Source organism: Protomyctophum bolini (assembly GCF_963924005.1).
Source record: "Protomyctophum bolini genome assembly, chromosome: 6".
Taxonomy (NCBI): Eukaryota; Metazoa; Chordata; class Actinopteri; order Myctophiformes; family Myctophidae; genus Protomyctophum; species Protomyctophum bolini.
This window is the reverse complement of record NC_137867.1, coordinates 31,067,955-31,091,624: the sequence shown is the minus strand read 5'-3', so window position 1 is coordinate 31,091,624 and position 23,670 is coordinate 31,067,955. Positions and strand designations below refer to the sequence as shown.

The window sequence follows — 23,670 nt, the reverse complement described above, 5'->3', positions numbered from 1 at the left end:
TTTTTTTGTTAGAACTATAATGATAGTGTTATACGATTTGAATGCATTTATAATGCCTTATAGACATGGGATGCATAGCAAGTGTTGCAGCAAAGTGCACAAGATATACACATGTGATAATCATTTCTAAAAACAAGATCATCATTGACAAGCTAATGTAGTGTTTGATTATCAATTCTTAAAGCCACCAAGCAGACACATTGAGGAATTTGCTGCTCCTCACACCCAACTATATTGGCCAAAATAAGGGTGGCGCTAAAGGAAAAGCAAATGAGCGTCAACTGCATGTCAAAAGGTTTGACGAGTAGCCTACTTGAAAATAAAGAAATAAAGTCATATTATTTATGACTAGCCTACTCTACACAAGTCACATAAGAATTGCAGGGTTATTTATTTCTTTATATTTATTCCTCAATGTGAAGTGTATATTATACACACACACACACACACACACACACACACACACACACACACACACACAGGTGAACCACCAGTATGTACTCAACAAACACACAATGATGGTACCTCTCACCACACGTCTGTCAAACTGCTGAAATGTGTGGAAAAGACCACACTACAATTATGAGTAGATAGATGTGAAGGAAAGAGGTGGCACACCTTGTGTCATAGGATGCTCCCAATCAACTGAAGCTAAAAACACGGTCAACATACTTTGCAACGTCCCCAATTACGTCAAATTAAGTCAAATGTACTGTATCATGCCAACGTTCTGCCTGTGAAGATGCCCAAAGAAATCTTTACCAAAGGACTCCTAAGTGAGAAATGGTCACAAACGAATAGATATTTGTCACATTCATACATCTCTGCCAGAGTTCACAATCTCCTTATGATAGAAGAAACGGTCCCAAAATGTTAAAATAGTACCTACACTCAGATGTTTGGGACACCTTTCATCGGTTCCATGGGTAAAGCCTGGTTGATTACCCTGGGGTTAGCATTTCTAATTTTCCATTTTCCGCCTCACCTGGTTTAAAACCAGTTTGTAACAAGTGCAAAACATTAAGGACAAGGCTGCCAGTAGATTGTGTGGATGCACATTCCATGTTTAAAAGCAGAGCCCCACAGGAGTTGTTCTCAAACTCTGTGCCGTGGTATGGGGACAAATCCAGATTTTGTGACAACAAACCACACCTTGTTATTGCAATATACTGTATAAAACTATACAGAAAGTAATGATTTTACTTTTAATATTGATACTTTGTGTGCTCTCATTTACCAAAACAGTGGGCCATTCTATACCCCTTACTCGCATTGTATTGTAAGCTTGTAGATTGGCCATCTTCTCTATGAATACAGGTGTGCTTTTTGGGCACAAAAAGTTTGAAAGCCGCTATCCAACAGTCATGCCTTCAAATCCATTTACAGACTAATAACATTGCATTTGTTTTGAGCAGATGAGCTTGATGCAATATTTTCAGTCGTTATATCGTCACAAATCTGTCACTGAGCCCAGGCACAGCTGTGACCTTGCCTCAGACCTTTTCTGGGGGTGAATCCAGCACGATGTACTGTATAATGTATACATTTAATGATGTATTCCTTTGTATTGATCAAATCTACAGAAAAGGAATTGTATTTTAAGAGGCAAGACACCCTTTCTTTTTTACAAAACCCCATCTAACATGGCCAGTGCTAGTTCCAAATAACAGATAAGTCACCAAAGGTTTTTGGAGGTTAATGAGTTGCCAATACTTATCAGCATGGAAAGGAGACAAATGGGAAGCGCTCCCACTGAACTTGCAATTCAATCGCAAACATGCAGGTGGGGAGCCTTCTGTCACACATGCACACAATACAGGCCAAGGTCTACTTTCTTCCCCAAAGCCTGCAGTTAGAGACAGTTAAAAATACAAAAACACAGAAATGTTTGAGGCTTATCATTATATCCATCCATATTGTGAGTGAGAAATTGTTTCAGAAATGTCTTACATTCTAACCAGGAACTCCAGTAAAGCTTTTGAATGACAAAACGGGCATCTCCATTGCATATGCTTCATGTTGTGTGATTTTATTACGTGTGATATGATATGGACATAATGTATCTTGCTTTGAGTACTGCTATATCAGGACAGTCATAGCATATTCAGCAATTGTTTTCACACTAGAAGTCAACTTCCGTGCACATACATTATGCATTCAAAGGTAGTATATAGTTCTATCAAAGAAACATCAAAAATATAATTTCATGTTGCATTAATCTATAATCCCTTATAAGCAAAAAAACAGAAACAATACAATATAATTTCAACTAATAGGATCACTTACAAAAGAAAATAGAAATAACCAACACTCTTGAGCAAGTCTTTTGTGATATGATGTTAACGCACTTCAAAGGAATGACTTGATCACACACACACACAGATCTAAAGGTGGCATGTAGAAACCAGTGCATTTATGCAAGATGATAGCACACACACAAACACAAACACACACACACACACACACACACACACACACACACACACACACACACACACACACACACCAATGTCTGTGTAGAATACCTTTCCCAAAAAGAATGCAGTTCAGGTGAAATATTTGGTCCCTTTGCTAAAAAAAAAATCGGTCAGCAGGAGAGTCGAAAAGCCTTATTTTGTTATCAATATACCGATCCTTGCCAGTGTCAGTATGCCATTCCTGCTTCGGTTGATCTGATCAGGCGGTGTTAAGTAAAACCCTGCTTAAATACATTATGATGTAGCTGGAATGAGGAAGAGCTGTACACGCCAGCTAAGAAAATCCTATATAGGTCACAATGGCTGGTTTGACCGCTTGTGAAAAACAAAGCTCCACTCCGCAAACGATTAACAAGAAAAGGAAAGCAAGTGAATGATAACGTCGCAGAGTATGGTTAAATGCTACAGTATCAGAAGAGTACATCCTCTCACACATGGTCAAAGGCCCTGCCCGCTTCCGCACCCGTGCCCAAGGTCTGTACATTTGAGAGTCAGATGAGGTGGGGAGCATGAAAGGCAAGGCGGAGGCGGCTGCCTTTCAGCGGCGCAGTAACGCGGTTGGGGAGGCCTCAGTGGCAGTAAGAGGGGGCTCAATGTCGGGGAGAGACCGTAGCGTGAGGAGAGGTACCGGGGCCTTGGTACCTCTCCCGGGCATGTTTCTCGCAATACATATCTTCCCCGGCCCAAAAGTGACCCCTCATCTTCAGGTTGAGACCACAGTCTGTGCACGTGTAACACTCTGGGTGGCGGTAGCGGTCGTCCATAATGCGTACCGCCTGTGTGCTGAGGAGAGACAAGTGCAGTTAGACACTTGAATTTGGACATAATCGGCGCTGTTGAGCAGAAACCTTGTATGTCCATCTTTCATTGAGTGTTTTCTTTTTCAAGAATGAATGCCCCATTTTATGACAGTGTAAGAAAAATAAGTTCTCACAACACATCGCAATATGACTGGTATTTTATCTATTGGTCAGTGGCTTTTAAAAATATTTTGCCAATCTAAGTATTAACAAAAGCTTGTGACCAGACCACATAACTACATTAGATCCATTCGTTCTCTTTTCCATTTCGGTATGCCGTTGTATTTTCTGCAGTTCCATACTATTATGATATTATGAAAACATAATAACAATCATGAGTTTACAATAATCAGCAATTATATGAGCAAATTCAATCTTTTCAATCTGTAACTTACCGTTTAGACGCACATGATTTATAGATATCACATGGTTCACTTTTTACCACAGGGCAAAGTATCAGTAATACTATATCAGCATCTTATAACTCTGTCACGGATATTATTTCTGTGTGCATGCATGAACTCTTACACAATGCTGGTGCCACACTTCTCACAGGTGTGGTGTTTGGTGACTCCTCCCACTGGTGTGCTGGATTTTGGGGGGTTGGGTGAAAGCTTCCCTGGGAACCTCAAAGCGGCCTCTGGGTAGTCAAAGAAACACACACACACACACACACACACACACACACACACACACACACACACACACACACACACACACACACACACACACACACACACACACACACACACACACACACAGAGAGAGAGAGTCGTATTCAACGCCCAGCAACCTAATTTACAGCCGCTCATAAGGAAAGCATGACAGCTTTGTCTCTCCCTCTGGCAACCTGTGTATCACATCACCGATTTGTTTGTCTTCACTGGCTTCTGTCTGTGCTAGCATCCTTGAGAGCTTGTTTGTGTTCACTGCTAGTCATCACAACTATATTGTCCACAGTGCACAATGGCCGTTATGTCTGGAATTATTATAAAGGAGGGGAAAGCCATCTTTCTGTGAAGGAAAATAACAGCTCTAAGACTGCAACTATCCATTACTTTTTCAATTATTAATCAAGAACCACATTTATTCTATATAGATTTGATACTTTTTAATATATATTTAAAAGAAATTTGCAAAAATAGTGAAAATAATAGAGCTTGTTGATTACTATTTTTGAACATTTTGGCATTTTTTGGGGGGGAATCATATCAGCTAATGACATTCCCAAAATAGGATCAATTATTATATTAATCAATGATTTTTATTAATTATTGATTATTAGTAATCATCAATTAAACCAATTAGTTTGTGTGCCGTTTCACACCTAAACAGCACACAGTGCTTTTGACTCACAAGTGATGGCCATATGGAAAAGTTGCGTTTGTATTACTGAGGAACTTACCTACTACTTTTGGACAGTCTACATACTGTAGGTCTGCCAGGGTTCACATGCAAGAGGGAGCTACCTCGTGAGAAACAATATTGTCGAAATTGTGGTAAATTATGTGAAATTTGACATAATGGATGTAACCTGAAAGCAGCAACATCTTAGTGTGTGAGATGTACTAGGAACAGCCTTCCAAATGAGAATAACATAATAATTACACAAGTTAAGTGGCTTTGGCCAACCATGCAAGGCTGTTTGAGCAAGCAGAGCTTAGGTGTAGGGCTGCCACACGATTATTCTTTTGATTATGTTTACGATTAACTTCTAATAGATTTTTGTCTGATTAACCACTTAAAGGGCCACTTCACCCCTTTTGCAACCAGATCTTATTGTAATGATGTTTGTATGTGTTTTTAGATATTTTAGTAATTCAAAGTGTCCATGGGCTACATGATGTCATGGACACTGGGCTCACTTCCTTCCTGGACTACAATTCCCATAATTCTTTGGTCCACTGCTCCTCCTTGTGGATATGGGTAGGGCTGTCTTACTGAGACAACATGTAGTCCAGGAAATAAGTGAGCCTAGTGTCCATGACATCATGGAGCCCATGTACACTTTGAAATACTGAAATATCTTCTGTAGCGTGAGACAGCTTGATGTACAAGTACACCCCCTGGACATGACGCTAGTATGTCGCAGGGACTTACCCCCAATCCAACCCTTGATGCAGAGTGCCAAGCAGGGTGGCATTGGTGATTTGGGTCCCATTTTTACAGTCTTTGGTATGACCCAGCCAGGGATTGAACCCCGACCTCCCAGTCTCAGGGCGAACACTCTAACCACAAGGCCACTGAGCTGGCACTGGGTAACACATATTTCCCACATAAAAACCACAGGAAAGTGTTTCTTGTCTCACAAACATCATTCAAATAAGATCTGGTTGCAAAAGGAATGAAGTGGACCTTTAAGCCTTATTTTATCATTGTCGTACAATGACGTTATGCTAAAATAGACAATGTAAGGCTGAAAATGTATATTTATTTTATTCACATTTTTTATAACCGATTATATCAATTAACTGTTGTACCCCCTACTTTGGTGTGACTGCATGTATTGTATTCATAGGTATGAATAAAGGGTGGCGAAGCCGCAGACTGCTAACCTTTCTCATCGGCCTCCAGGACTTCCTGCAGCAAGCGGAAGGTGTTCGACTGACGAGGAGCCGTGCGCGACTCCTTGTTCTCCTGGATCATCTTGTATACCTCAGACTCCTTGTCGAACCTCTGCATGGCAAAATCTGAGCTGGAACTGCTGTGTGAGAATCACAAATACAGATAATCAAATACACTAAACACACATACAGTACATCTCTCCAGATGAAAAATGCATTGGAAATTCTTATATGAATTTGGCCAGTTCCTTGCAAATATTTTACACAAATGTTACCATTTTCTGATCCAATGATACTGGGATGTACAGTATATGATATGAATACACAATGTACCTTACAGTAATGTATCACTTAAACACAAGCTTTTTATATATATATATATATATATATATATATATATATATATATAAAATTCACTACGTTACTGTACATTATGAGGCCAGTTTGACAGGATCCAGAGAAAAGGGGAAGGGGCAGTGGGCAGCCCTGTGAGTTTGACCTCCAAACATAAAGTCTTCATTGCATACCCCAGGCAACTGGCCAAAGCCATTCTCCAGTGTCTCAGCCTATATACCATCAACTTGATGCCTCTCCTACCCATTACCATCCATTATTACAGGGGGTTCTGTTTAAACTCACAAAATAGCCTTCAGGCAGGAAGTAACAAGGACATAATAAAAATAACTGATATTATGGCTATCAGTTGACCAGTGGAACTTGTTTATGTAGTGTGTGTGTGTGTGTGTGTGTGTGTGTGTGTGTGTGTGTGTGTGTGTGTGTGTGTGTGTGTGTGTCTTCTGTCCTGTCCTATAAAAAAAAGATAAGATGTCCTATAATTAAGATAAAACTACTTAAAAAAAACAGAGATCTAGACGTTAGGGAAAACATTAGACTCAATGCATCCCGTGATGTATATTATTCACATATCACAACTTTAACACTGGCAATGGGCATTACATTCAGGGTGGATGGACAGCATAGGACACCTTTTCTGCCTTAGGGCAAATAATTTAGAAGCGAGTCAATTTAGGAATATGAGAATATGAAAACTGTAGATTAGTTCAGGATGCCAGGTAATTAACAGATCAGCTCATGCTCATCATCATGTAATACATTCATGTAATGATGGACAGGATGGAAAAGTGGTTACCGGGTTGCTTTTACAGTTTCTTCCGTAGCTTTATGCGTAGTTGCAATAGCAAGTTTCACGAGTCTCAACTCAGGTTGAATAAAACAGAAATACCAGTAGACTCAGAGGCACCAAGACTGAAAGTATCCCTATATATGTGTATTTGACTGAAGGGAGTCTGTGACCTGCAGCTGTTAGTGAGAACCGGTTGGCTGGGTACAGACCCGTCAGGTGTGGTTGGCAGCCATTCACCTGTAGCCAATTGGGAAGGACATTCTGGAAGGTGTCAACTGAAATCAGTGAGCTCACTTGGTCTGGTTTGTCCTGTCTGTCATCAAATATCAACGTACGGAAAGCCTGTTTAAATATTCGTTGAATGATTTACACCTACAGTGTGAAAATCAGAAAGCTTGAAATAAACAATTCAATGATGCAACTGATTTAGAGAACAAACACCTCTTTTACAGTTATATAAAACTTCCACTATCGTTTTGTCTTTCTTTCTCTTTTTAATATAATATCCACCACTCAGACCTGCTCAGACAGAACCTTTACCATCATGAGAGGTATATCCACGAGGAGTGTCATCATTGTCTTTTTAAAACGTTTTGATTCACTCTTTTTATACCTGACAGCTACAGTACAGCTCTGGCCAAATGTGACATGAAAGTCACCTGAGGTCTGTTGAATGATTAGGTCAGATAAAGAGCTGAAAGACAGTGGCTAGTGTTTTAGGACGGTTCTAGTCACAGTTGCTCAAACAAAGAAAGAGGAAGTAGATTACATTATGTATGGCATATATTTTGAAGTTGGTTCTTTTGAAGGAAATAACTATATTTACGGTAATTTAAATGTTCACATCCAAGAATTACTTTGACACTGTGTTTTAGGGAATAGCCTATTTCTGCCTTGTATCAGCCTTTGGTGCTTGTTTCCATCTCAAAGCACATGGCTGAAACAGGAGATGGCAACCAGACAGGATAATACATTTGTGACTAACGCCAATGCGCTGGCCCTTTCTCCCGCATCCCAGAACATGGTTGAAATTGAAAACAGACTCCTGAGCAGTGAGCACGCCCTCCAAGTTTTCCACATGCACAGCTCCACCCTCAGCGATCCGTTTCGCTGTTTGCCTCTCTCACCATCCCTTCTGACATACAATCCCAAAACAAATGGAAAGTCTGGGTCAAATGGGAGCAAAACAAATAACACCACAACTGAAAGGCTCGAAGTCCGGAGTGCGTAATTCATTTTACAGTTTAAGTGCCGGAGTTTCAGAGAGTAAAGGACAAACTGGAGAAGTGTGCTGTCATGGAATCATTTGACTTTGAAGTAAAGCATGTCAACAGAATGCCTACATCAAAAGGCAGATCTGTTTGGTTTCCCCCTACACTTGGCACAGAGTACCAATGATTATAATCTAGTAAAAATACAGGTCTGTAAAAAATCTTAAAAATGCATGTACCCATTGTACCGGCAGTCAAAACATTGATAGCATCACTATTTTCAAATACCACCACAACACAAAATCAGGACAATGGAGAGATGATTGAATAGGTTCACCCACATTTCTCAAAAATATAAACCTGTGACTCAGTCTCAATTCAAAATAAATCAAATTCTAGACAAGACTCACCTCAGGACAGGACAGCAAAAGCTACAGTGAGCTTAAAAGTCCCCTGCACGTCTAACCACTGCTATGACTGCTCAACAAACCACCACACACACATGAACACACATGCACACACAGATGCAAAACATACACATACCTCTATCTACACCAGATGAGACAAGAAGAACAAGAGTCTCACTGAAAAGGTGTGCCCCTTGCCTGGTACCCATTGGCCAAGAGAGAAATGGGGGCGGGCAGTGGGTGTCACAAAGCCTGTCATTGGTTGTGCTGGAGCAGGGAGAGGTTTGGTGTACAAGCTGGGGACTCTAGACTGGGGGCCAATTAGGGGGGAGAAGGAAAGTCAAGACGTTTTGGGGGATATGGGGTGGCTGAATTTGATTCCGTCTGCGGACGCGTCACACCACTGGCCTGGGGTAGCCAGGATGGAATCAGTGCCAAAGTCAACCCTGCAATAAAACTCCCCCTGCACTGGAAGAACACAATACTCTGAAAGAGAAAGGAGGGATGCAGACAAAAGATCCTGCAAGAGACTATGATTTATAACTGAGTTGAGTCAAACATTGTTTACTTTACTATTCTGTGAGTGTTTTTTATTTATCAGAAATATTGTGAGGTGAACTCTCATGTATGGTCAAACTGGTCTACTCCTGTGTTGTACATATAACACCAGAAGGATAATGCAAAATTACACATTAAATTAAATATATTGAAATTAGACAGTAAGTGATGGAGGCCGTCAGGTGTCAGTGTGTTGAACACAAAAAACACAAAACAAATTAATCAAATTTTGGTTGCCTTGTGGACTCATTAATTGTGCAAGATAAGTCATCAGCTCATTTCGAATTATACCAACAGTTTTACATTAAGACTTACACTCAACTTTTGTGGAATGTAAGAGTAACAGATTGGGACAACTCAATCGAAAGTTAAAAGGTCCAACCAATTGTTAAATTATGAAACACATTTTTAGCTAGCAACATTAGCTGTTGCACACACACACACACACACACACACACACACACACACACACACACACACACTTCAAATGTCTTCAATTAAGTTGGGTTTTTAATGTCTAAGGAGGGGGACAATAAAAATAACCAACAAATAATCATATATAATAAATTCAGTCACAAACAACACCATGCTAAACCAGTAGTTGTGTGTCACAGTACCTGCGTCGGGGAGACATAGGGATGTCCCGATCAATGGGGCTGTGGGGCGAGTAGCGACCTGGTGGCGTGGGGGTTCTACTGGACACCGAGTTGTTCCTGAAGTCCACAGAGGAGAACTCCTGTAGAGAGGATGAGACAGAGTGACTGAGTATAAACCCAGATGCTTGTAGAACTACACACACACACACACACACACAGTCTGGCAGTGTGCCGCGGGTTCGACTCCCGATTCCGACGGCCTTTACTGCATGCGACTCCCCCATCTCTCTCCCCATTTCCTGTCAGCCTACTGTCTGTCCCTCCATAAAAAATATAAAATAAAGGCGAAAGCCACAACAAAATTGATTATCGATAATTTTTCTGATTATTTAAAGGATGAATCAATGATAGCTCTAAAATTTATTTTATGATGATCTTGATACAGCCATCATATCATATTTTAGCATGCCATCTTGGCCTAACTCAATTACCAAGTTTGCTTCCCAAGCCCTGAACTTTGTACAGAGTATCTCTCTGGGAGCCATTGTTTTAACTATTTTGCCACCTGAAATTTTGATGAAGTAGAAAATGTCTGATTAAGCCTAATTCTGAAGGAAGTCATCAGATGAATAATCCCGTCCAGATGAAGATAAACCTTGGTACGTTGATAAGAATGCTTTAAGACTGTCTTCCACTCTGACCTGCTCAGACAGAACCTTTACCATCATGAGAGGTATATCCACGAGGAGTGTCATCATTGATTGTATTTTCTTTCTTTGATGTCCTCTCTCTTTCTATGCAAAATCTTTATTTAATACAATATACTGAAAGATCAGGTTGTCTGTGGTTTGTTCCTGTGAGTATTTACATCAGGGTCAAGGCACAGTCTAACTATAACAAGTTGGAAGTTCATTATTTTATTCCATCAATGGATTAAATTGATTAATTCAATTAACCCGTAGAACTGACCTCCTCCAGTTCTTTTTTTAAAAGATATTTTTGGGCTTTTCTGCATTTGTTGATAGGACATAGTGGAGAGAGACAGGAAACAGGGAGAGGGAGACAGGGAATTACATGGACTCATGTAGCAAAGGTCATCGGGATCGGGACACGAACCCGCGACATGCTGTCAGGCATGCGCCTATATGCGGTATGTGCCTGGACCGCTAGGCCAGCGGGCGCCCCAACCTCCGCCAGCTCTGACGGTTGAATCAACCCATGTGTGGATTCAACCAGAATACAGTTGGAAAAGAGTAAGACTATGGTATGTGAAGACAATATTGCAAAAAAAAGAAGTAAAGCAAATCAAAGCGTTATGTTCACCTCAGAGCCAAGGGGTTATTGATAATAGATGTGGATCATCACTTGACAATGCAAGGACCTGGCACTTAAGGGTTTGCGTTTCATTTAGAAATGCTGTCGACTTGAAAAATTGGAGAGGAGTGTGTATATGTATACTGCAGGGGGCAGGATGCATCGACAACCTGGAATGTACCAAATCTAATAATCCTGATCAGAAAAAGGGAGTGGGATAGGAGGCTGGGAGAGGACTGTATGTACAGCACACACTCTCAAGATGGTGGTACAACACATACAGTAGAGAATGCATCCAGTGGCTTGCCTGTGCATTTCCACTACTCTGTCCATAATAATAGAGTTGATCTATCATGACTATTACTATGACTATGACTATCTATTAATCATGACTAGTCTTTCCATTTTAAATTCTGTGATTTGTCATAATTTGGCCGGTCCCCAAATTGAGTTTTGTCTTGGTCAAGCCACACCCAACATTCATGTGCTGTTGATCATCCCTCCTGATCAATCACATGTTTATCAAGTGATCGCAGCCAGCCAACATCAGCATTGTTAGCTCTTGATTGCTATTTATAACCGAGCCGGAATTCAGCCCCTCAGCAAGATGACAGAGATTACATTTGCGTGGTAACAGATGTTTGGCACTGGCCATTGCATTCGTTTGAAGCGGCTGAGCCAGTGTGTACTTCTTTGTGAAGTACAGTTCTCACAATTATGCATAGCGGTTATGAGCAATTTTCCTTGTCAAGAAAACAAAGGAGGAAAAAATGCCAAACATTATTGATATGTATTATTCACCTGGCCAAGACAAACATGGTTTACTGACTAAACTTTATTTCCTGCCTGAATTACGCTGGATTCTCTTGTTCAGATTGAAAAAGTGGTATTGTTTCACATTGGCCACAAGAGGGTGGTACATACACATTGTGCACAGAAAGTTAGGGAAATAACTGCAGTATTTTTAACCAGCAATGTCCGTGTACCTGTGTAAATGAGCATGAGTATGTGACTTATTAATACCAGTAGGGGGCGCCAGAAACAGAGAGAGGGGTAGTGCTGTGTCTCTAATATGAGAGAGAGAGAGAGAGAGAGAGAGAGAGAGAGAGAGGGGGGGGGGGGGGGGAATTGCACCACTCAGTTCACACGTGTGATTTTTTTTTTTAAAGAAAAGAACTGAAGGCAAATGCAAAAGTGCAAGTACATGAGTCAAGAGCAGTAATCTGTCGAGACACAGACAGGAACAAGTTTAATTAGGTCACAGCTGAGTACTAGTGTGGGTGTGTATGTGTGTGCATTCTTTTCCTGTGTGGCGTTAGTGCCTGTTCATGGTGAAATTGACCCCAGGCACCCTGAACACACAACACACCTGTTCCAATTATGAGCAGCACATAACTCAACCCAGACAATTTAACTGTCAGGAATCTCAACAAACAAATTGCTTTAGCCACAACACATCTTAACACATCTACATGTGTCCACCTGCAACAGTAGTGGTCAGTTTACAGAAACACACAAAACATAATAATCAGAGCTCTTCTGCCTGTGATAGTCATTGGAACAAAACCACTTGGTGAAAGGAAGGGACGGGGCCTCCAGAAAATGTGTTCCACACAAGTTTCAATCTGCTGGGGAAACAAAAGCTAAAACTCCAGGCCAAGTGCACAGTCCAGGAAAACTGAGTGTACGAATCAAAAAGTCCACAGTCAACTCCAAGTACCAGTTTCACAACAGGGCTCCCTGCAAAACAGCTACCCCTCCCCGTCATCAGCTGGCATCGCTAGTACAGAAGCCCATCCCAGCAGCACCCTGGCTCTCTTTGAGCCAGTACATTTCGGAGACTTTCAGGATGGGGCCTGACGGTGACGCTGGAAGATTGGGGTGGAGAAAGTGGCACTCGTAGAAGTCAGTGATTCTGATTGTGTCTTCATGTTCCAGCAGCACCCGCTTCCAATTCAGCAACGCTTTGAACAATGCCTCTGTTCTCAATTGAGCCCAATTTTCCCTTTCTTTTTCCTAGCGAGTGGGCAGATCAGCGTCTCCAGCCAGGAAGTCTTTACCAGAAACGATCACTGGGACAGCTCTCGGATATTCTTCCCAGGAAAACTCACTGCAATAATGGAGGGCTCATCAGATCACATATTGCATATCATCTGAGTATGAACGGAGACTCATGTGTGCTCTCCTGCTGGGAACCAATCTAAAGGGCAAATACCTTTAGGCATAATACTTTATGCATTATTTCAAAATGGACTCCCTATACGAAGCATGCGAAAACACACTATAATGCAACCCAAAGCTTGATGTTATATAAATGTCTGGCTGGCGATTAAGTTGTGGAGGCCTGATCTAGGATGCAAATCTCCATCTGTTCCACCGACCGATGAAACCTGCTGTCAACTTAAGTAGCTCACAAGGCTCCTGTCTTCAATGTGAACGTGAAAGAATGGCAATGATTTAGGTTTCTAATTACAGATCGATGGGACCAAAGAGAAATGAAATGAAGTAGAGCAGAAACACAAAAGAAACAAATAGAGAGAAAGAAAGAGAGAAAAAACAACAAGCGTTCCACAGTGACAGGGAGTATGCAGCTGCAATTGAGTTTGACCTTAGAAGGTCCAGGGAACATGGTCTGGCCCGACGGAGAGTTCTCCCATCAATGCTAGCTGGTTCAACATTCCCATTCCCTGCTTCGGTCCTTTTATAGCTGTGGAATTTTTCTGGGTTTCCCAAAACCATTGCTATGCTCAATTAATCTCTGTTCCACTGGTAAAATGGTGGGCAAGGGTGAAGTAATAATAATAAATAAAATAATTTAGTCCACACTCGTTTGGGGGTATTTTTCTCATACAGTACACATATGTGAAATGTGAAAGGGGAGCAGTTAGGGCCTCAGGGGTTAAGAGTAAGACACAGACGGGCAGACGGAATCGAGGACTTTCTGATTCCCAGAGGGCCTTTCTACCCATTCAGCTATAGCAGGGGTTCTCAAACTGGGGTCCGGGGAGTAGTATCTGTAACTCTGAGAGTGTACTCTGAAGGCATACTCTAGTTTTAGGTGATAAGGTGACCCACCGAAAACTACAACATGACGTCATGCAACGGTGGTAAGCAACTCATCGCTTACCCAAACATATCTCTGTTTTTACTAACCACTGTTTCAGTGGTCACCTTATCACCTAAAACTAGAGTATGAATAGGCCTTGAGAGTACAAATGGAACCAAATGACCCATAAGGGTTCAATTTGTACACTCCTTGGCCTCATGCATATCAAATGAAAATATATATTTTTCCCCTAATTTATTCTTTTTTATGACAGTACAACGGCGTTGCTTGATTAAAGGAGAATTCCATGCTAAAAGGCTTTCTTCCCTTTATTTGTAGTTGTTACATCCCAACCAAAGAAGTCCAGGTGTTATTTTGTGCAAAAGCTCCTTATTAGCGATTTCCCCTACCATAAGCCTTAAATGAATTGCATTGAATTGAATGGGAATTGAATGGGGCTATGGTGTGTTGTGCTAATTCACTTATTTCCATCGCTCAAAATTATATATTTTTTGTATCCTCTCTTCATAATGTAAATAATATCCCAAGCGGCACAGTTTACTACTTATTTCGATGGAAATAAGCAAATTAACACCCCATAGCCCCATTCAATTCATTGAGCGCTTATGGTAGGGGAAATAGCCAATAAGGAGCTTTTGCACAAAAAACACCTGGACCTCTTTGGTGGGGACGTAACGACTACAAAGAAAGGTATGAAAGCATTCTAGCATGGAATTCTCCTTTAACATGACTAATACAAAACTTGTGAATTAATTAATTAATTAATTAATCCCCAAGCACCCAAAACAAAATGTGGTGGTAGAGGCACAGTTAAAGACTATAATTCTCCCCCTGTCAGGTGTAAAGGAGCAACTTGGACACTCTGGCATGAAGGAAGCATGAGTTCAAGTCCGTTGTCCCCAGGTTGGCGGAGGGTGTGTATAGCCCAGGATCACATTAGATAATTGACACAGGGGTGAAAAATGAGTTACAAAATCGTGGGATAAAAAAAATACTATCATTCTGTCTTTGAGCAGGAGCATGGTGGAGAGTTTCTCTCAGAGGAAGCCCTGATTGGAGCTGCACTGAACTGTAATCAGGAGCTTGCTGTTAACACGACCTGGGTCATTAGAAGTATGCAATTCACTCTTGACCCACAATTTCAGCTCTCACTTTGGTGTGACACACTCTCTCTCTCACACACACACACACACACACACACACACACACACACACACGAGGAGCACTCTAAACACAAACAAGCCTCCGTCAAAGCCGACGCAAAAACAAAACAGGAAATGGCAAATTGAGGCGAGGACACTGTCAGCGGAGGAGCCTTCAGTCTGGCTCCAACTGAGCCACTCTGCATCATCATCATTACCACCCTGCAGCTTCAATTACAGGGCACGGGCCAGCAGCACACAGGAGGGATGCTTAGAGGAGGCATTATTTTGGAAAGCTTAGTCCTTGCTATACGAAAGTACAGTAACTGCTCATTCACTGTCTCCCTCATTGAGACACGGCTGCTGTAGTAGTGCATCAGGTCTGGGGGTGTGGACAGGGGAACACCAGACATCCTGGGATGGGTAATAATCAGAGTTGTGTACACTATTTCCTACGCAGCAGTAGGCTAGAGATTCGCGGAGGTCCTGTGCAGAGACCTGGGGCGAACCTGCTCGTTATCCACTGTCACTGGCGGCCTGTGCCTTGTAATTATGTCTGTGTTCAATGAAACGTTGCTGCGTCCATCTTCTTCTTCGTATAACACGCAACAGATCCCATATCAAAAATGCGTATAATTAGCATTCTGTACCTCTTTTATGGGTTCAGATACCAATAGAGATGTTTTATAGGGAAGGGCTGAACGTCACTGGGTCAGGGTGCTGATATGAGTGGTGACATGATGGGAACTTTGGGTTCTGAGGCTGCAGACCTTGCTTGAAGTGGAAACATCAATTGTGGCCTTCGACACTGCAGTTGTAGAATCCCATATAACACAGCTGCCCTGCACTCTCCAGTGGGTCCTAGTAATAAGTATTGCACTGGTACCACTTTATATTCTTACAGAGCACACTTTTAATAAAGTGATGTTTCTCCATACAAAGACACGCATTCGGAAATGTTCTGCATCGATTTTCTGCCAGAATCATACAAATTCAGTCATTAGTATTTGCAGGTGTATTTCAGTTTTGTTTGTTTTGGGCTTAAGAAGGTAAGTACTGAAATGATTAAGTATGTCAGTATCCAGTGGCGGCCTCATATATGTTTCAATTGAAACGGGCCTCGAGCCTCCAGGGGCCTCCCGATTAAAAAATAAATTTATTTTTTATTTTTTATTGTTTTATTATTATTTGTAGTAGTAGTAGTAGTAGAAGTGGTAGTAGTATTGCATTGCAGCCTTCCAATCAGCCTTGTCAATAATTCAGCCTCATCCTGTACGTGCCTCCCAGTTATACCTTAGGCCTACAGTAATTTCAAGACAAAGTAAAATTATTGTTTAATCAAGCTGCTTTTGTGAATTTTTCTACTTGGCTTTGCTGTATGCTGTTCATGCTTTGAAGTCCGATAATACACACAGACACAAACTTCATACGGTAAACACAACATATGTTCATTGCGAGTAAGCTCTAACCCTCAAAGGTCATCCATATATAGAAGCATGACTGTCCAGCGTTCTGTATTACAATGTTCAATAACATATGGCTTAAAGGAGCAGCGATCTTTTGTGATGCCAGTGATAATGACAGACATGGCCTCCCCCTCTTTCCCTCCCTCCGTCTACCACTCATCATGGCCACACACCATCAGACAGCGCCTGATACACACCATATGTACAAGATTAGAGGCCTGATGAACAGTACACAATAAAATCCTTAGTGTTAATTTAGGGTCCATTTGCTTCCATTCATACAAGCTCAGTTAAATTAAGCCCAAGGATTTAACTGTGCAGAGATTGGGATGACAGGATGGCTGTAAGAGTAATTCACTCTCTGTGACAAGGCCCCGTTTCACTGAGGCTACAACAACGTCCTGCAAAATATCTCAACCTCAACCCTGCGTAAACATACACAGCCACTGACAACACTAGTGAATAACACTACCTAAGACTTGTTTGTGCAGTCTGTCTGTACAAACACACAGCATGACATAATCTCTAAACTTGAACACATAACCAATGTGTGTAGATGTTAATTGTGTGGCTACCCTCTCCGCAAACCCTCTCTCCCACATGGGCGTGTGACACACGCTCAGTGTGAATACCTTCAGATTCCTGAACGGATTCACAAAGCCATCTCATGTGATAGTGAGAGATCATAGGTGGTCTGAACCCAGGGGGGCCACACTGCCACCAAAACGGCACTGATGATGCAGTGCCCTGTGTTATGAATTCAACAGACCTACCATTTATTTATCCAATGGAGTGAGTCCATGAGCAACACATTTTTCAGCCTTATTAAATTCCCCACAAGGCTCCAACTGGAACAGCATATCAAGCTCATTAAACATCTGGAGCTCGTTATATGGTTGGGGGTTGGGTTAAAATCGCTGGACTTCATGATACACTTTAATTTATGATAGCCTGTATGCACCCGCTCATACAGTATACACCGACTGCACCGTATTACAATTAGAGCTGACTGATGCCAGATTTTTGGGTCCGATGCAGATGCTGAATTTGGAGAGTACTAATAAAGTTTATACAGATGTTTTGACCCATATTAAAAATAAACAGAAATAACGTTTTTAAAAATTCTTAGTCCTTAATCCTATTCAAATTCTTTCATAAATAACCCATTTACAAGCTCACAGCGCATTGGGACGTGTTGTGAGCTTGTAGAGCTGCTAATTATGAAAACCTTCCCGCCTGTAGCGATATACCCAAAATAGTTACGCCTGGTTGAAAGTGGCCAAAGAAAGTCAAATAATGACCAATATATATATATATATCGTTCTGGGCTAAAATTACAATGAAAAAGGAGGGTCATTATGGATAAAACAAACAATCAGGATGAACACATGTGTGCTGATCACTGGCATTGGATTATAAAAGCTATGTTCATGTGTTGAAAGGGCTAAATGAGTGGGGCAATTCTTGTTTCACAGCTAATCCGTCAAACTCAGAGGTGATACTGCAGTGCTCAATTTCAAAAGTACCTAATGGTTAACGAGACGGACAGTATCTCAGCTACAGTAATTATAGGTGTTCTATATTAAACAAGCTGACAGAGACCACCTGGTCTTTCTGGCTCTCTGGTTTCACACAGAGGTACAGTAACAGTGCTGCAGCATAATTAAATATTTTAACGCTGAAGTGTAGCCTCGTTCAAATTTCATCTACTGGCTGGAGCATACATAAATCTCAAATATCAGCAGGATAGACATTTATGGCGGTGAGCTGTGGAAGAATCCTTCTTCTCCGAGTGTTACCTGCGGTGGCGATTTTACCAGCTTAACAATTATGATTTATGACAAACAAACAGAGCCATAGTAGTAACCATTATCCCAACACCCGGCTGGGTGTTGTCCTCCGTAAAACTGGAGGAATATATGCTGGCGTGTCATGTTTTCACTGCCGTGAATGCACCATGGGCCAGTTATCCACACATAGTTCCCCCGACAACAACTTATGGAATGCTAACATACCATTCAACCACCTTCGTAAACAGCCCCTAAACTGTACTGCCTAAATAGGCACATCTCTCCTGGCCAACATTCCCCTAAAGCCAACAGGGCTGAGCGTCCCCACGAGTGCGCCTGGGGGCCTGGAAGGCCAGTTTGCTTTTCCACTTCAGGGGAAAGAAAAACATACGTGCTGATCAATCGGTGGGGATGAGGAGAGGCATGCTGCCCAGCCAGGGGCCACAATGAACCCCTGGGCTTAACGGCCGGTCGTCCATGTGAAAGGGCCTTGCTCTGTCCACTCACAGACCTCACTGTGAAGAGAAGAGACGCCCCCTGCACACAAACACACACACACACACACACACACACACACACACACACACACACACACACACACACCATCCCCTGCACTGGATCCACTTGCCCCCGTCAGACAGCACGCCATCGGTGTGCCAAGCCAAACAACAGCCCCGCTCCTGAAATAGCACATCATTTCAACCATCGTCTTCTCAGTCGATGTGTCTGTGTGCAAAGCTTCGAGTGGAGACAACATGAGGAGGTTGGATAACACTCCCTGATCTGGGAGACAAAGACCAGAAATACTCGCAGCATGTGCAAAATGAAATATGAAAGTTTTACCATGTACCAAAAACAAAGCAATATTTCTATTTCTTGAATGCCAGGCCTCCATTTCTGTTCCACAGTTATGACCACAGCTTTGCACTCCAGGCCACCACAACCTCCAAAATAGACCAGGATGAAACCATCGCACGCTGGCGTGCAGGCTGGCCTGCTGTGAGCTGGCCAGCCAATAGGGATGTGTGGTTTAGAATCAGTGGTTCCCAAACTTTTTTTTCTCAAGAGTCGAGACCCAAAAGACGTGCTGTGATCTTGTAGATCTGCTATTTTCAGGAGTTCAGGAGATTTTTGAATTTCTTGGATCTTGTGAAGATTTCCGAAATTCTCTGGAGAAATGTTTGAACTTTCCATTCAATTCCGTGGGTTGTATATTTAATAGGATGGTGGAAGGAGGGAGTGTTGGGAAGGGATGAGAGGATAAAGGGTGGGAAAAGGCCCACGCATACTCCAGTTTTAGGTGATAAGCTGACCACCGCAGTGGTTGGGAAACTAAATCATGACGTCACTGAGCTGCGGTGATAAGAACTCACCGCTCACCCTAGCACTCAATACAATTTTTACTTGTGACCCATAAAAATGGGATTGCGACCAACAAATGGGTCCCAGTGTTGGGAAATAGTGGTTTAGATGGATAGATGGACGGGCAGAAGATGGATGAATGCAGGAAGATGAATGCTTGAACGGGCTTTTGTGTAGTTGCACTGCCTTCTAGATAAATTAATTACACACGGATAAAGACGTCAGAGCTACATGTCATGCAGCCATGGTGTCCCCACCCAGTTCTGGCAGGGTGAGGAGCACTAGTCTGTTCTGTATGGGCCCCACATTGACTGTCACCGTGCAATGACCATGCAGCCATCCTACCGTAGGACAGCTATTTATACAGCAACCACCCTGTCCTCCGACACAGGATGAGGCTGCCCACCAATGCAACCCTCAAGAACCTCAAAGTACAGCAACTAGAAACCCAGACTGCGAGCCTGGTACTAATGGCCTGGTGATGGGCTGTGTCTCGTGAAAAGCAGTTTGGTTTTGGCCCTGCTTGTCCCCCAACAGGGATTATGTTGTGGTCACTCCTGATGTTATAAACAGATGCTCTGCTCTGCTGTGAATCCTGAAGGTGGGCCTTCCAGCTCAGCTACAGGCTTCCAGGAATCTCTAGATGGCCCTCCATTTTGTTGTGGTGTTGAGCCAGAAGATACACTCTGCTAACCCATAAATACAGCTAGTCACGTCATGCCATGACAATATGAGACTACAGAGGACAATGTTGAACCTGCTAAAATTGCACCACAACAACTTTAGTCTATTAAATGGAAACCATCCGTTGTCTGTTATATGTACAGTACACAAAAATATGCAGAATCTGACTGAATCACTGACTCCCAAGTTCACGGTCAAGACTTTATTGTGCCAAAGAGACATTTGAGATCAGAAGATCAGTATTATCTTAAGTGCATTTCTATCAGGACAACTCACATATTGATAGCTTACTGATGGTTATGACATGGCACTAGGTTTGGTTTTAGCAAACTAGATCTGATTTTATGGCTCACTGCTGCAACTAGACTTTGGACAGGGGTAAAATGATCCCCCAATGGTAGATAAAAGCAGAACTAAACAGGTGGGGAGGAGTGGGTGGAAAACTGTAGCAGGAGATTGGCCTTGATAGTAGTGAGGTTGAGTGCACTACTTTACAGTATATAAATGGTTGACACTGAAGTGAATGAAGTTTTTCTTGTAAAATCCCACTACTGAGTGATCCTACAAACCATAAACTAGTAGTTTACAGTACCTACAGTATGAATTACTACAAATAACAAGTCATGCAATGTACTTCTTCTTTTGTTAAGAGCATACTACAGTACTTCACTTGTTAATCTTTAACAGAATGAAATATTTTCCAGTACAATTAATCTCTGTAGTCACTATGCATACGTAGTTGTTCATAGTTTTGGACTTCTGGGTCTGCCACAAAGAGGCATTGCTGTATTAGATCAGCCTTGGGGCACAGCGGAGGGGCGTGATGGCTTAAGTACAATTTGGGAATGGCAGAGGGCCTCCCTAGTGTCCACTCTCAACTCACCCATCCCCCTGACTCCCACCCAGTCTCCTTCAGCCTCCATCACACAACAAAACAGCCTTGTGGTCCTGAAGGAAAGGCAACAGCAAGCCTTCCCTGCCATCACAGCCACTATTGTCCAGGGCATTTTCTCAGGACATCCAACACCCCCGGCAAATGGGGGATCCTGTTGCGCATCCCTCTCTCCTCACTCAGGGAGCCAAAACAGGGGTGGAAAAGCCCTTTACGGTGCCTTACAGAGACGCAGATCACCTGATACAGCAGCACTCTGCACCTCTCAGGCAGGACAGAGGACCTTGTTAGGGAGGCCCTCAGCCTGCACATCTCACTGGGGCTACTGTGTTGCTGCCAGCCAGCACAGCAGCACAACGGTATATGCACGGCAAGCCTCTACATCGTTTGCCTACCGAATCTCTCTCAATGGCCTCCACTCACTAATCCAACCACCACGGCAGGAGGCTGAGGCTTATGACTAATGTTTATTTTATTTTTTAAGAAGGGAGATGTCGTGTGGAAGATGAGACTCAGGCCAAAACTTCACTCCCGTCCACTAATAGGTTGTTGGGACACTGTTGAATAGGGAGGCTGACGGCTTGTAGAGAACAGAGGGAGCTCTCCAAAAACAAGCCCCGGTGAAAGGAAAACACATAGCGGATGCTGTGGTCTTCAGACAGTTTAACCCAACTGTGTGCGAGTGTCCAAGTAACACCGCTTCGACATTTCAGACAGCATTCCTCTCAAAAAGAAACATTAGTGGGTATTTACTCCAAGCCACTGACTGAATGAACAGTCCAAGAAGAGAAAAGCAAAGTCAAGTTGATGTTGGAGTGGAGGGAAGAAGGAAGGAATGCAACATCTCCCAGAGGATATGGATTCCAACACTCACAACGACAAAATGAGGTGAAAGAGTCAAATGCTATTTAAAATGAAAAGCAGGAAAACAGAACACCCCCACCCACACCGGAGTGCTGAGCAAAGGTTTCTGGCCCTTTGGCCGACCTGCCTCCCCAAGCACCACAAACATGTAAGGTCGGCCCAGACATCCAAGGAGCACGTTAGACGGTCATTGTGCACTCCCACAGGCGCTCTGATAAAGCTCTCAGCCAACAAGATACAGTAAATCCCTAATAGGCTCCACTCTACTGTCAGCCGAGGGCACTTGGCTCAGCTGGGATGTAAGCACTTGAAAAAGCATGCCGTTGAACATCTCATAACCCTCACATGTCATTCTGATCCGTCTACAGAGCGGAATGGTCAGGAAACTGATTCATATCCGTACGTGCACCCACCCACCCCCCCAAACCAAAACCTCTTGGAAGGAGACAACATGTCAAGCACATTTAAATCACAGACAATATAAAAGCAGGAATCTTTTACTGCATTTGAAATAATGCACGTTGCTGGAAGCAGATTTATCTGTGTCAAAAATTATTTTATCACTTTTATTTAGTGCAATGCTCAACAAAGAATACTAGGAGATCAGTTAAAAGTGTTAAGAGGAAAGTAATGATGGTGACCTGGACACTAGATCCTTTGACTATATGGACTTGCCCAGGCAAGTCATAATTATTCTGGTCTGTTCTACTCATTGTGCAAGAGGTGAAAATTTGGCTGATGCAAGCTGCAGTTCCAAGAGGTCAAGTTTTCAATTCTGGCTCTGATTTCCATTATCGTGTAAACAACAAAAACAAAACAATTCCCACAACCAATTAAGATGTTTCTAAATGTCTCTTCGAAGACAGCAAGCAGCCCCTTAGATGGAAAACGTCAATGTTTTTAAGTTCAAGCCCATGGTCAAAGGGGGCATATTTATCTAACTTCATGAAATAACCACAGTACGACAGTAGTGATAAGAATGATAGGAATTCCTTGAGCCATTAAAAGGTCCTGTATGTTTTTCCTGTCCCGTCGTCATGTCCCATGTTGTGCCTTCAGTGGGCCGGGTGCTTGAGACCAAGCGTTTAGGCATAGCTGAAATATCTCATGATGAACTTTCCCACAACATTCTCTCCCGCTATAAGTCCCTGAAGTCTTTCCAGGCGCCTTCTCCCTTCTTCCTCAGTCTTGTTCCAATAAGCAGTAAATAAGCAGAGCAAACTCGGGCATCAATAGATAACCAAAGTCCATATTGTAACCATTTAGAAAGTGGTACAAATGTAGCCTAAACGAAATTGGTATCCCCACCACCAAAAATAAAGAATAGCAACG

General features: G+C 42.4%; 1 protein-coding gene across 1 annotated transcript in view; it reads right to left on the bottom strand.

The window, feature by feature from the left end:
* Nucleotides 1-2,008: 2,008 nt before the first annotated feature.
* pdlim2 (PDZ and LIM domain 2 (mystique)) overlaps nucleotides 2,009-23,670 on the bottom strand; it is a 43,279-nt gene continuing 21,617 nt past the window's right edge. The window contains exons 7-10 of the mRNA XM_080765101.1: nucleotides 9,779-9,897; nucleotides 5,833-5,981; nucleotides 3,806-3,917; nucleotides 2,009-3,260 (exon numbers count right to left, since the gene is read on the bottom strand). Of these exons, the coding sequence (XP_080621227.1) occupies nucleotides 3,068-3,260; nucleotides 3,806-3,917; nucleotides 5,833-5,981; nucleotides 9,779-9,897 (573 nt within the window). The 3' untranslated portion in view covers nucleotides 2,009-3,067. The remainder of the gene's footprint in view (nucleotides 3,261-3,805; nucleotides 3,918-5,832; nucleotides 5,982-9,778; nucleotides 9,898-23,670) is intronic.